Source organism: Cetorhinus maximus, chromosome 10, assembly GCF_964194155.1.
Source record: "Cetorhinus maximus chromosome 10, sCetMax3.hap1.1, whole genome shotgun sequence".
Classification (NCBI taxonomy): Eukaryota; Metazoa; Chordata; class Chondrichthyes; order Lamniformes; family Cetorhinidae; genus Cetorhinus; species Cetorhinus maximus.
This window is the reverse complement of record NC_135888.1, coordinates 131,768,660-131,782,465: the sequence shown is the minus strand read 5'-3', so window position 1 is coordinate 131,782,465 and position 13,806 is coordinate 131,768,660. Positions and strand designations below refer to the sequence as shown.

The 13,806-nt window shown below is 46.4% G+C and overlaps 1 protein-coding gene across 1 annotated transcript in view; it reads left to right on the top strand.

Moving 5' to 3' along the window:
- LOC144686030 (calcium/calmodulin-dependent protein kinase type II subunit alpha) overlaps positions 1-13,806 on the top strand; it is a 226,952-nt gene that overhangs the window by 93,037 nt on the left and 120,109 nt on the right. Inside the window, exon 3 of the mRNA XM_078551175.1 lies at positions 10,396-10,455. Coding sequence (XP_078407301.1) covers positions 10,396-10,455 — 60 coding nt within the window. The remainder of the gene's footprint in view (positions 1-10,395; positions 10,456-13,806) is intronic.

Genomic DNA, 13,806 nt, shown 5'->3' with positions numbered 1-13,806 from the left:
CTATCAACCAGGATGCTGTGCCCAAAGTCTCTGGAGTTGGAATTGAACCCATCACCTTCTAATTTTGGCTGAGGGAGAGCTACCTGCCGAGGTACAGCTGAAAATTAGGGTGCAAGATGGAAAACGGGCAAAGCTTTTTCAGTCAAAAGTTGTGGAATACTTTAACCAGGGATGGACAATGAAGTGGGAAGTACAAATGGAGTTAGCTATGCAGCTTGACACAAGTGCCAGGATGTGGACATTCAGGAAGTTGACTGCAGCAAAGGTCACTGGATCAGGTGGAAGTTCCTTCACCTCTGACAGTGCAGCATTCCCCCAACACTGCACCGACAGTCTCATGCTGAAGTCTCTGGAGTGGAGCTCAGACCCACAAAACTTTCAAACTCAGGTTGAGTGTGACCATTAAAGCCATGATCGGAAAGTAGCCAATGTAACACCACTATTCAAGCAAAGGGGAGAGCGAGAACACAAGAGAACTACAAACCAGTTAGCCAGACATCAGTCTTCGGAAAAGTGCAGGGATCTATTATCAAGTATGTTGGTAACACGACACTTAGAAAATTATAATGTGATGAAACAGAGTCATTCTGGTTTTATGAGTGGGAAATCGTGGTTGACTATTAGAGTTTTTTGAGAACGTGGGGTAGATAAAGGGGATCCAGTGGATGTGGTGAATTGGAATTTTCAAAATGCATTTGATAAGGTGTCACACAAAAGGCTGTTGCACCAGATAAGGGCTCATGGGAGTTGGGGATATTATAATATCCTGGATAGAGGATTGGTTAATGAATGGAAAGCAGAGAGTAGGAATGAAGGGGTCATTTTCAGGCCGGTAGGCTGTCACTTGTGGGGTGCCTCAAGGTCAGTGCTGGGGTCCTGGCTATTTGCAGCCTCTGTTAATGATGTAGACGAAGGGTCCAAGTGCAATGTATCCAAGTTTGCAGATGATACAAGCCTAGGTGATTAAGCAAGCTGTGAGGCGGACACAAGGGGCAGAATTTAATGTCCTCCCCCTAGGTGAGTTTGGAGGTGGGGAGGCATTTAATTGACTGGGAGGGTGCCATGCAGGGACTCCGTTTCTGTCCCAATCCTGCCCCCAGTGGTATTCAACTCACGGTGGGCAGGACAATTGCCACACAGGGAGCCTGAAAAGCTAACCCTGACATGATTGCTTGCAGACTCGTGGAGGGCGGGGGGGGTCTCCATAGGAACTTAGGAAACAGGAGCAGGAGTAGACCATTCGGCCCCTCGGGCCTGCTCTGCCATTAAACTAGATCTTCTATTTCAACACCATGTTCCCACACTATCTCCAAATCCCTTGATATCCTTACTATCTAGAAATCTATTGGTCTGTCTTGAATGTACTCAACAACTGAGCCTCCACAGCCCTCTGCGGTAGGGAATTCCAAAGATTCACCACTCCCTGAGTGAAGAAATTCCTCCTCATCTCAGTCCTAAACGGCCCACCTCTTATTCTGAGACTGTGTCCCCTGGTTCTAGACCCCCCACCCCAGCCAGGGAACATCCTACCTGCATCTACCCCCTGTTAAGCCCTGTAAGAATTTTGTATGTTTCAATGAGATCACCTCTCATTCTTCCAAACTCCAGAGAACAGGCCCAGTCTCCTCAATCACTCCTCATAGTACAGTCCCGTTACCCCAGAAATCAGGCTGGCAAACCTTTGTTGCACTCCCTCGATGACAAATATTTCCTTCCTTAAGAAACCAAAACTGTACCCAATACTCCAAGTGCAGTCTCACCAAGGTTCTATACAATTGCAGCAAGGCTTCTTTACTCCTGTGCTCAAATCCTCTTGCAATAAAGGCCAACACACCACTTGGCTTCCTCATTGCTTGCTGCACCTGATCAGTGCCCGATCGAGGGACCTGGCATTGGGAAGGGGAGGGCCTGCTGAGAGCCACCCGCCTGCCTTTGCCTCTGGACCTCCCCCTGCCCGTTTCCCGCGGCACCCACCGCCCAATCACCATCCTGCCCTCACTCCCCTGCGGCTTGGATCTCTTGCTGATCCTGGGCCTCTGGTGGGTGCAACGCCAGCAGCAGCCACCGCTTCCCCGGTGGCGCTGCCTGCAATGACAGGCTGCCAGCCTCTGATTGGCTGGCAGCTCTCCCGCCCAATCCAGGGGAAGGCCCACCCAGCCACTTAAGTGTCTGACTGGACTAGTAATCCAGAGGCCCAGACTAGTGCTCCGGGGACATGGGTTCAATTCCCACCACAGCAGCTGGTGGAATTTTTAAATTAAATTCAATTGATAAATCTGGAATTGAAAGCTAGTCTCAGTAATGGTGACCATGAAACTGTTGTGAAAACCCCCCCACCTGGTTTATTACTGTCCTTTAGGGAAGGAAATCTGCGTTCCTTACCTGGTCTGGGCCTACATGCGACTCCAGATCCACAGCAATGTGGTTGACTCTTTTAACCACCATCTGAAGTGGCCTAGCAAGCTGCCCAGTTCAAGGGCAGTTAGGGATGGGCAACAAATGCTGGCCTTCCTAGCGATGACCACATCCCATGAAAGAATTTTTAAAAATGCAAGGAGGTTGGGAAACAAGACTTAAGGGAGTTTTGTTGCCATTGTACAGGGTTATTGCGAAACCACAACTGAAGTACTGTGTAGAGCTTTGACCTCCACACATAAGGAGGGATATAGTTACCTTAACAGAGGTGCAACAGACGTTTATTAGATTGATTTCTGGGAGGGCAGCGTTGTCCTATGAGGAGAGATTGGGCAGAATGGGCCTATACTCTGTGGAATTTAGGAGAATGAGAGGCAATCTCATTACATTGGTTCTGAGGCGGCTTGACAGGGTAGATGATAAGCGAGTGTTTCCCCTAACTGGAGAGTCTAGAACTAGGGGGGTCAAAGTCTCAGGATGAAGGGACAGCCATATAGGACTGAGGGTTTGGAATTCTGTACCCCAAAGGGCTGTGAATGCTCAGTCGTTGAGTATATTCAAGGCTGAGATTGTTGGACTTTTGGACTCTCAGGGAATCAAAGCAGATGGAGATTGGGCAAGAAAGTAAAGCTGAGGTTGAAGGTTAACTATGATCATGTTGAATGGCAGAACAGGCTCGAGAGGGGCTTTAGGGGCTGCTTCTGCTTTTACTTCTTATGTCCTGACCTTATGTAAGTGTACCTCAGTGAATGAAGAAAGCAGCAGAATTACTTTTAAGCTATCAAGTTTGTAACTGCCTTTGTACTGTTAACAGCACTCCAGGGGAAATAGATGAAAAACTTCCAAAGCAAGCTCGGAGATAAAATTAGATAGAATTAACACAAACTTTCTCCACAGCACTGTTGAGGAACTCTCATTTACCAACGGCCACCAAATATGAAAGAGTGAATTGCTAAGTTTTCGGTTCATTAGGAAATCTGAGGTCACCTTTGCAAAGTGACTTTGACGTTTGAATTAGATGTGCTGTCAGAAGCCATGATTAGGCTTCAGGCATTGGATGATTAGATGGCAACTTACAATAGACTGTTTCATCCTTAAAGATGACAACTCCTTTCCACTGCCCTTTAACTAAACAACATTGCTCATTCTGAGATCATTCACAGAGCATGACTATTCCGAGTGGAAAATAAAGGGTTGAGATGACGGAGGGAGAAAATTGTGGCAGCGTCACTGCTCTCCGTTATCCGAGTGATAGAAATTCTTGAGCCATTGCTTGGAATTCCAATGAACTGCTGGAAATATCTCCAACCTTACCAGCCTGGAAAATCCTACTAAGAAAGCTTCTAACCTACCCTCCCTCCCTGCCTGACCCTCTATAAATGATGCCTTGAAATAAATTATTATTTTACACAAGAAGTGATTTTCCCTCTTCCTCCTGTTCCTCATGTTGTTGACCTTAAGGACGGGAATTTCCTCCTCAGTCTCGACATGACAACAGCACAAGAGCAAATTCTGTCAGAATTTGCAAGGTGCTAATGTTGGCGTTTAAGTGAAATGTAGAAGCTGGAGAGGGGGCCATTCAGCCCCTGGAACCTGTTCCATTGTTCTATCACATCACGGCTGATATCTACCTCACTCCCCCTCTACCGAACAGCACTGTGGTTGTACCTACGCCACAGGGACTGCAGCGGTTCAGAAAGGCGGCTCACCACCACCTTCGCAAGGGTAACTTGGGATGGGCAATGAATACTGGCCACTCCCTGTCAACGAATAAAAAATAAATTGAAGGCAGAGATTTCTAGAGTTTAGGATACTAAGGGAATCAAGAGATATGGGGGGGTAAGTGCACCAAAGTGAAGCTGAGGTGCAAGATTAGCCAAGATGTTACTGAATGAGGGAGCAAGCTCGAAGGGACGAATGGGCTTATTTGCATGAGATTTACAGTAGACTGCCACAGGTACTGGTACTGAATTAGTGAAAGCTGAAGCTGACTCGGCTTAAGAGTACCACATTTGTGCTGTTGCCCCTCACTGCATACGCACTTGCCAAGTTAAAAACAGACAATTATTTTCCACTGCCCCTAGAACTTGGTTTACCTTCAATAATTCTCAGTCTTTCATTTGCAAATAAAGGTTGTTGGCCCATGGAAACCATTCTCTTATTCTCCCTCTCTGCACTCGACAATCTCTCTCTCTATTTTATCATTGTCACTATGATCAATTCTTTACTCCATTTCTTTACTCATTCATGGAATGTAGACTGGCAAGACCAGCGTTTATCGTCCATGCCTGTTGAGTGTTCCCCTTGCTCCTAACCTCCAAACCCACCACCAACCCCCTTCATAGGGGCAGGAGGAGGCAATTCAGCCCTTTAAGCCCGTTCCGCCACCAGTAAGTGAGATCGTGGCTGATCAGCATCTTAACTCCATCCTCCCACCTTGGCTGCCAATCCCTTAATAAAAACCTCTTGTCGGCTTTGAATTTAAAATCATGGATTGAGTTTACATCAGCTGCTTTTTGTGGGAGAGAGTTTCAGACCTACACTACCCTTCTTGTGAAGAAGCGTTTCCATAAGACCATAAGACATAGGAGCAGAAATTAGGCCATTCGGCCCATCGAGTCTGCTCCGCCATTCAATCATGGCTGATAAGTTTCTCAACCCCATTCTCCCGCCTTCTCCCCGTAACCTTTGATCCCCTTACCAATCAAGAACCTATCTATCTCCGTCTTAAATACACTCAATGACCTGGCCTCCACAGCCTTCTGTGGCAATGAATTCCATAGATTCACCACTCTCTGGCTAAAGAAGTAGGACTCCTTGACGCCACACTCGGTCAAATGCTGCCTTGATGTCAAGGGCAGTCACTCTCACCTCACCTCGGGAGTTCAGCTCTTTTGTCCATGTTTGAGGCCAGGAGCTGAGTGGCCCTGGTGGAACCCAAACTGGGCATCAGTGAACAGGTTATTGCTAAACAAGTGCCGCTTGATAGCACTGTTGATGACCCCTTCCATTGCTTTACTGATGATGGAGAGCAGACTGATGGGGCGGTAATTGGCCGGGTTAGGTTTGTCCTGCTTTTTTGTGTACAGGACATACCTGGGCAATTTTCCACATAGCCGGGTAGATGCCAGTGTTAGAGCTGTACTGGAACAGCTTGGCTAGGGGCACGGCAAGTTCTGGAGCACAAGTCTTCAGTACTATTGCTGGAATATTGTCAGGGCCCATAGCCTTTGCAGTATCCAGTGCCTTCAGCCATTTCTTGATATCACATGCAGTGAATTGAATTGGCTGAAGACTGGCACCTGTGATGCTGGGAACCTCCGGAGGAGGTGAGATGGATCATCCACTTGGCACTTCTGGCTGAAGATTGTAGCAAATGCTTCAGCCTTATCTTTTGCACTGCTGTGCTGGGTTCCTCCATCATTGAGGATGGGGATATTTGTGGAGCCTCCTCCTCCAGTGAGTTGTTTAATTATCCACCACCATTCACGACTGGATGTGGCAGGACTGCAGAGCTTAGATCCAATCTGTTGGTTGTGGGTTCGTTTAACTCTGCCTGTCACTTGCTGCTTATGCTGTTTGGCACACAAGTAGTCCTGTGTTATAGCTTCACCAGATTGACACCTCATTTTTAGGTATGCCTGGCATGCCCTCCTGCATACTTCATTGAATCAGGGTTGATCCCCTGGCTTGATGGTAATGGTAGAGTGGGGGATATGCGAGGTCATGAGGTTACAGATTGTTGTTGAGTACAATTCTGCTGCTGCTGACCAGCTCGGTCAGTAGTGGTGCTACTGAGCCACTCTTGGTGATGGACATTGAAGTCCCCGACCCAGAGTACACTCTGTGCCCTTGCCACCCTCAGTGCTTCCTCTAAGTGGTGTTCAACATGGAGGAGCACTGATTCATCAGCTGAGGGAGGGCGGTACGTGGTAATCAGCAGGAGGTTTCCTTGCCCACATTTGACCTGGTGCCATGAGACTTCATGGGGTCTGGAGTCGACATTGAGGACTCCCAGGGCAACTCACTCCTGACTGTATACCACTGTACCGCCACCTCTGCTGGATCTGTCCTGCCGGTGGGAGAGGACATTCCCAGGGATGGTGATAGTGGAATCTGGGACATGATCTGTAAGGTATGATTCCGTGAGGATGACTATGTCAGGCTGTTGCTCTTCCAATTTTGGCATTAGCCCCCAGATGTTAGAAAGGAGGACATTGCAGGGTCGACAGGGCTGATATTGCCGTTGTCATTTCAGTGCCTAGGCCTGGTTTTGTTCCTTTTTTGTGACTTTGTAGCAGTTTAATGCAACTGAGTGGGTTGCTAGGCCATTTCAGAGGGCATTTCAAGAGTCAACCACATTGCTGTGGGTCTAGAGTCACATGTAGGCCAGACCAGGTAATGACAATTGATTTCCGTCCCTAAAGTACATTAGTGAACCAGATGGGATTTTACAACAATCATTTCATGGTCATCATTATACTTTTAATTCCAGATTTTTATTGAATTCAAATTCCATCATCTGCTGTGGTGGGATTTGAACCCGGGTCCCCAGGACATTACCCTGGGTCTCTGGATAACTAGTCCAGTGACAATACCATTACGCCATCACCTCCCCGCCACCCCCAGCCCCTCTCAGTCATTCCTTATTCCTGTAATCTGCACGTTTGCAAAACCCAAACTTGTAGTTAGTTAACTGTTAATGACATAACAGAAGGACAAGGGCAGCAGACACCTGTTAACATCACCATCTGGAAGTTCTCCTCCAAGTCACTCACCATCCTCACGTGGAAATATATCGCCGTTCCTTCACTGTCGCTGGGTCAAAATCCTGGAACTCCCTCCCTAACAGCACTATGGGTGTACCTACACCACATGGACTGCAGCGGTTCAAGAAGGCAGCTCACCACCACCTTCTCAAGGGCAACTAGGGATGGGCAATAAAAATGCTGGTCCAGCCAGCAACGCCCACATCCTGTGAATGAATTTAAAGAAAATTAAAGTGAGGAGCAAATTTAGTAGAGGTGATGAAAGTTGTGAGAGATTTTGTACGAGGAAATGAGGAGGAAGATCTAGGATAATTAGCAAAAGGAGGAAGAGAGAAGAGAAGAACTTTTTATGCAGCAAGTTATGATCAGGATTGCACTGCTCGAAAGGAAAATGGACCATAAGACCATAAGACATAGGAGCAGAAATTAGGCCATTCGGCCCATCGAGTCTGCTCCACCATTCAATCATGGCTGATAAGTTTCTCAACCCCATTTTCCTGCCTTCTCCCCGTAACTTTTGATCCCCTTACCAATCAAGAACCTATCTATCTCGGTCTTAAATACACTCAGTGACCTGGCCTCCACAGCCTTCTGCGGCAATGAATTCCATAGATTCACCACTCTCTGGCTAAAGAAGTTTCTCCTCATCTCTGTTCTAAAAGGTCTTCCCTTTACTCTGAGGCTGTGCCCTCGGGTCCTAGTCTCTCCTACTAATGGAAACATCTTCCCCACGTCCACTCTATCCAGGCCTTTCAGTATTCTGTAAGTGGAAGCAGATTCAACAGTAATTTTTAAAAGAGAATTGGATAAATACTTGAAGTGAAACAAAATTAATGGGCTCTGGGGAAAGAGCAGGGGAGTAGGACTAATTGAATAGCTCTTTCGAAGAGCTGACACACACACATTGGGCCCGAATGGCCTCCTTCTGTGCTGTAGGATTTTCTAAGACACTCGTGTCACCAATTAGGACCACAGTTACTTACTTCCCGGTGAACGCAGAGTTTCAACGAAGTAAGAGATGCTGAAAATCATTGCGTAATGAGTGTCAGTTTGCCAGATTCTGCAATGTAGCGTGTGGCTGAAGGAGCTTTCAACTAGCATCGGTAACAATGTGTTTCATGAGCTGTAATTCATGCCGAGTGCTCCTACTGTCATTGTATATAACGAATGTAACAGGAAGAGAGTGACACTAAAGGAGGAATAATGACTTCAAGTCGATCGTCAGAATTGGCTGACACTCATGGAATGAGACAATAAATTTATAATTTATCACAGAAGGAGTCCTTTCAGCCCATCATGTCTGTGCCATTTCCAATCAGTACCACACCCACTCCTCACAACCAATGGAAATGGCCAATTTAAACTTTATGTAAATTACTTTGCTTTATTTGAAAAACCATACTGTCTGTTCTGTTAATTCCAACCGGTATAAATGTTATTAAAATGAATCTCTGACATGTTAAAAAATTATAGTCCTGGGAATGTTTTCCCTTCACATATTTCTCTAATTTTCTCTTTTAAATCACTCTCAGTGGGAAATGTCGGGAGATGGTGACATAATGGCTTAGTGATCCTCTGGGGACATGGGTTCAAGCCTCACTACAGCAGCTGGTAGTACTTAAATTCAGTGAATGAAACCAGGAATTGAAAGGCTGTCTCAGTAATGGCGACCATGAAATATCATTGATTGTCGTAAAAACCCATCTGGTCGCTAACATCCTTTAAGGAAGGAAAGTTGACATTCTACATGTGACCCCAGACCCACAGCAATGTGGTTGATTCTTAACTGCCCTCTGAAATGGCCAAGCAAGCCGCTCAGTTCAAGGGCAATTAGGTGTGGGCAACAAATGCTGGCCTTGCCTTCAACATATACATCCTAAGAAAGAAATATAGTGATTCAGTTCACCTTTTTCACATAAGACTTAAAGGAATGGAATCTCTGTTTGATGTTGCCACTCAAATTCGAGGCAAATGGGTTCGATGGAGGACAAGATGCAGCCAGTTTTTAAAAATGTATTTGCTCACGGGATCTGGGTGTCACTGGCTGGGCCAGCATTTATTGCCTATTCCTAATTGCCCTTGAGAAGGTGGTGGTGAGCTACCTTCTTGAGTCGCTGCAGTCCATATGGTGTAGGTACACCCACAGTGCTGTTTGGAAGGGCGTTCCATAATTTTGACGCAGCGACAGTAAATATATGACGATATATTTCCAATTCAAGATGGTGTATGGTTTGGAGGGGGACTTGTAGGCGGTGGTGTTCCCATGCAGCTGCTGCCCTTGTCCTTCTAGGTGGTGGAGGTCCCAGGTTTGGAAGGTGCTTTGAAAGGAACTTTGATGAGTCGCTGCAGTGCATCTTGTAGATGGTACACACGGCTGCCACTGCGTATCGGTAGTGGAGGGAGGGAGTGAATGTTAAAGATGGTAGATGGGGTGCCAATCTAGCGGGCTGCTTTGTCATGGATGGTGTCGAGCTCCTTCAGTGTTGTTGGAGCTGCGCTGATCCAAGCAAGTGGAGAGCATTCCATCACACTCCTGACTTGTGCCTTGTACATGGTGGACTAATGGTCTCCCTTGTCTGCACTTAACACCTTGTATGATGTTGCACCACTGTTAATGGCTCCACATGAGAGCAACAGTCTCAGTGCAAGAGTGCTGGTTGGGCCAGGATCACTTGCAGGTCTTTATAAGTCAGTCACACTAGACAGTGTTTTATCCATTCACATTATAGTGAGGGAACTAGGAGAAGCAAATAACTTTATTTCCTAGTGGGTGTTTTTGAGCTATTACAATTCATTTCCACAGTATTAACAAGACTTATATATAACATAAAAACAGAAAATGCTGAAAAATCTCAACAGGTCTGGCTGCATCTCTGGAGAGAGAAACAGAGTTAACGTTTTAAGTCTGTATGACCCTTCTTCAGAGCTAAAGGGGACTCTGTTTTGTTCTGAGCCCAGGGGTTGAGACTGCCACCTGTAATTTAAGTCAGATAGGCCTTTCGGTCCGATTTAGCACTGAAACAACACAATGGTGGCCCAGAACTCTAAACCACCTGTGAGCAACACCAAAGAGGATCTGACCAAAACATATTTTGTTTAAAGCTGTCAAAATTTACAACACTATGCTGGGAACTGATGGCTCGTGCGTGAGATCTGAGTGGTCGTGAGATCTAAAACGTGGCAGTAATCAAATTTCCCCCTTTTGTTTCAGATCACCAGAAGTTGGAGAGAGAAGCTCGGATTTGTCGTTCCCTAAAGCACCCCAATATCGGTAAGAGACAACGGCAAAGATAACAGACATCAAAAAGAGGATTAGAGGAGCTGAGAGAATTAATGTTCAGATCGACAAATTGTAGGACCAGAGGAGGCCATTTAGCCTCTCCACACTCCAATGAGATCCTAGCTAATCCGTGACTCCACCTACCCACCTTTGGCCCAAATCCCTTCGTACCCTTGGTTAACAAAAATCTATCATTCTCAGTTTTAAAATTCACATTAGCCCAGCTGCTGTCTATTTTATATATCTCACAGCAATGCGGAGATGTCACTAGTTTCTACATGTGCAATGTATTTATTTACAAGAGCTTTTAACATACCCCTACAATCACAAAATGTCTGCACTTATGCTTATCCCAACTCTGGCTTCTAGTAGCTTCAGTGGTGCCTGTCCACATATCTCCGAGTCCACACCCAGGCTTAACTAATCAAGCACAATGAGCATAGATCAGTTACCAGACTCACATAATCAAACAGAGAACAATTCAACAATTGAACACTGTTCCAAACTGCTGTTTGCAGAAGAGAATTCCAAACTTCTGCCACCCTTTGTGTGGAGAAATGTTTCCTAATTTCACTTATGTAATTTTTAGATTATGCTGCTTAGTCCTATACTCACCAATTAGAGGAAATAGTTTCTCTTAATCTGGAGCATTGGACAACCAACAGCAGGCACCTTAAAGCATTGGAGAAGTACCACAGGTAGTGTCTTCACAAGATCCTTGAATTCCACTGGTCTGAAGACAGCCCAACAGCAGCATCCTCTCCCAAGCCAACCTGCCCAGCATCAAGGTGCTAATCACTCAAACCAGCTCTGCTGGACGGGACATGTCGATCGTATGCCTGAAACCGGACTCCTGAAGCAATTGCTTGACTTGGGATTTGGTCGTAGCAGGAGACTCCCAGGAAGACAGCAGAAACACTTTAGGGATGTCCTCAGAGCGTCCCTGAAGCGGTCATACCTTCCCGCCAACTCATGGGAGACCCTGGCTCTGACCAACCAAAACGGTGAAGCCTCACTTGGGAAGGCACCGAACACACCGAGAGACTTAGTCAGGAACGTGCAGAGACAAAGTGGAGGCATTGGAGGAAGCGAACAATCCTCCAAACAGCCCACCTACCCAACCCTTCGAGCACCACCCACCCTGTATGTGGCAGGGTCTGCAGATCACACATTGGACTGAGCAGTCATCTCATAACCCATTGAACCGGAGAGTCACCCTCGACAGACTGCCTGAAGAAATGCCTTCTCTGTTTCCCTTAATATCTTGAAAACAGCCCTTAATCTTCTAAATTCCTGGGAATACAAACCTAGTTTGTGCACTCTCCTCATAATGTAACCCTTGGAGTCCCAGTATCATTGTTTAAACCTGTGCTGCACTCCGCTCCGCACTCCCCCGCCTGCTCCAAGGCTAAATATACCCTTCCTGTGGGACCCCAAACTGTTCATAGTACTGCAGGTGTTGTCTTACATTGTATAACTGAAACATGACTTCTGCCCGCCTTGTATTCCGGTCCTGGAGATAGAAAGCCCAACAAAAAAACATATGAAATAGGAGCAGAAGTAGGCCATTCAGCCCATCGAGCCTGCTCCGCTAATCATGGTTGATCTGTTTGTGCTTCGATCTCTACACTCCATTCTATGCCCGATAACCTTTAATTCCCTTGCATAACAAGAATCTATCTACCTCTGCTTTAAAAATATTCAATGACCCTGTTTCCACTGCCTTCTGAGGCAGAGAGTTCCAAAGGTGCACAACCCTCTGAGAGAAAAAATTTCTCCTCATCTCTGTCCTAAAAGGGCGACCCCTAATTTTAAAACAGTGACCCCCCTAGTTCTGGACTCACCCACAAGAGGAAACATCCTTTCGACATCCACCTTGTCAAGGCCGTTCAGGATCTTGCATACTTCAATCAAATCACCCCTCACTCTTCTAAACTCCAGTGGAAACAAGCCCAGTCTGTCCAACCTTTCCTCGTAAGACAACACGCTCACTCCAGGTATCAATCTAGTAAACCTCCTCTGAACCACCCCCAACGCAATTGCATCCTTCCTTAATTAAGGAGACCAAAACTGCACACAGTATTCGAGATGCGGTCTCACCAATGCCCTGTATAACTGAAGCATAACATCCTTACTCTTACGTTCAATTCCTCTCATTATAAAGGATAGCATTCCATTAGCCGCCTTAATTACTTGCTGTACCTGTAACCTTTTGTGACACATGCACGAAAACACCTAGATCCCTCTGCACCTCGGAATTCTGCAGCGGTTCTCCGTTTAAGTAATCCATTAACCTTTTTGATTATTTTCCATACCTGTCCAAAACATTTTAATGATCTATATGCCTGCACGCCTAAATCATTAAAGGTAGGAAGCAACTTTCCTTCTGGGGGTGGGTGGGGGCGGGTTCATAGGTTTTATAGAATTACATCGAATATGCAGCCCAGAAACAGGCCATTCAGCCCAACTGGTCCATACTGTTATTTATACTCCGCACAAGCCTCCTCCCATTCCATCTGCCTCATGTCAGCCTTTCAGAATATCTTTCTATTCACTTTTCTCTCATGTACTCATCTAGTTTCCTTTTGAGAAATTTAAGACATTCGCTTCGGTCACTTCCTGTGGAGGACAGAGTATAAGAGCATCAACATCTGGTATTTTATTTTGTGTGCTCTGCAGACCAGAGCTGCAGAGAGTAGTCCAAGGTCCTGGAGAGGGTGCAGAGGGGATACTCCAAAGACTGAGAGGGTTTCAGTAGTAGAAAGAACCTGGGTCTCTCTTCATTCAGGAGGATTCTGTACAGCTTTGTTCAAACTTGCTCCGCCATTTTTTTTTGCATCTCTCTTTTTTGATCCCTATTTCGTTCCACGTACCTCATTGATTAAAATATTCAAAGCCTTCCAGCTTAAAATTGCTGCCGTCATAATGGAGAGGCCTTTGAACTGTCCGTGGGCCACGGGCCATTGAAATGTTGCTGAGCCGGGGCATCGCTGGTCAAAGTCTGGCTGGTTTCAGCTGGCAGACGCCCACGGCTGAGTCCACAGAGGGTGAGGGGAGGGAGAGGGCGGGAGGCAATTGAGAATGTTGGGTGGCAGTCAGGGGGTGGGGGGGAGGTGCATTTGGGTAGTGGGTACTCAGTCAGGAGATGGCGATCGGGAGGAGTTAATGTTTAGGAGTGGGAAGAAGGTAGGGAAGGGTGCAGGGAGATTGAGAGAGTGAGGAGAGGGGATGGTAGGAGTGTAGGATGGGGTGGAGAGAATGGTGGGGAGGGGAGAAAATGGAGGGAGGATAGAGTAGGGTGGCCATTTGTCCGGGTTTATACTGGACAGTCTGGTTTTCAGC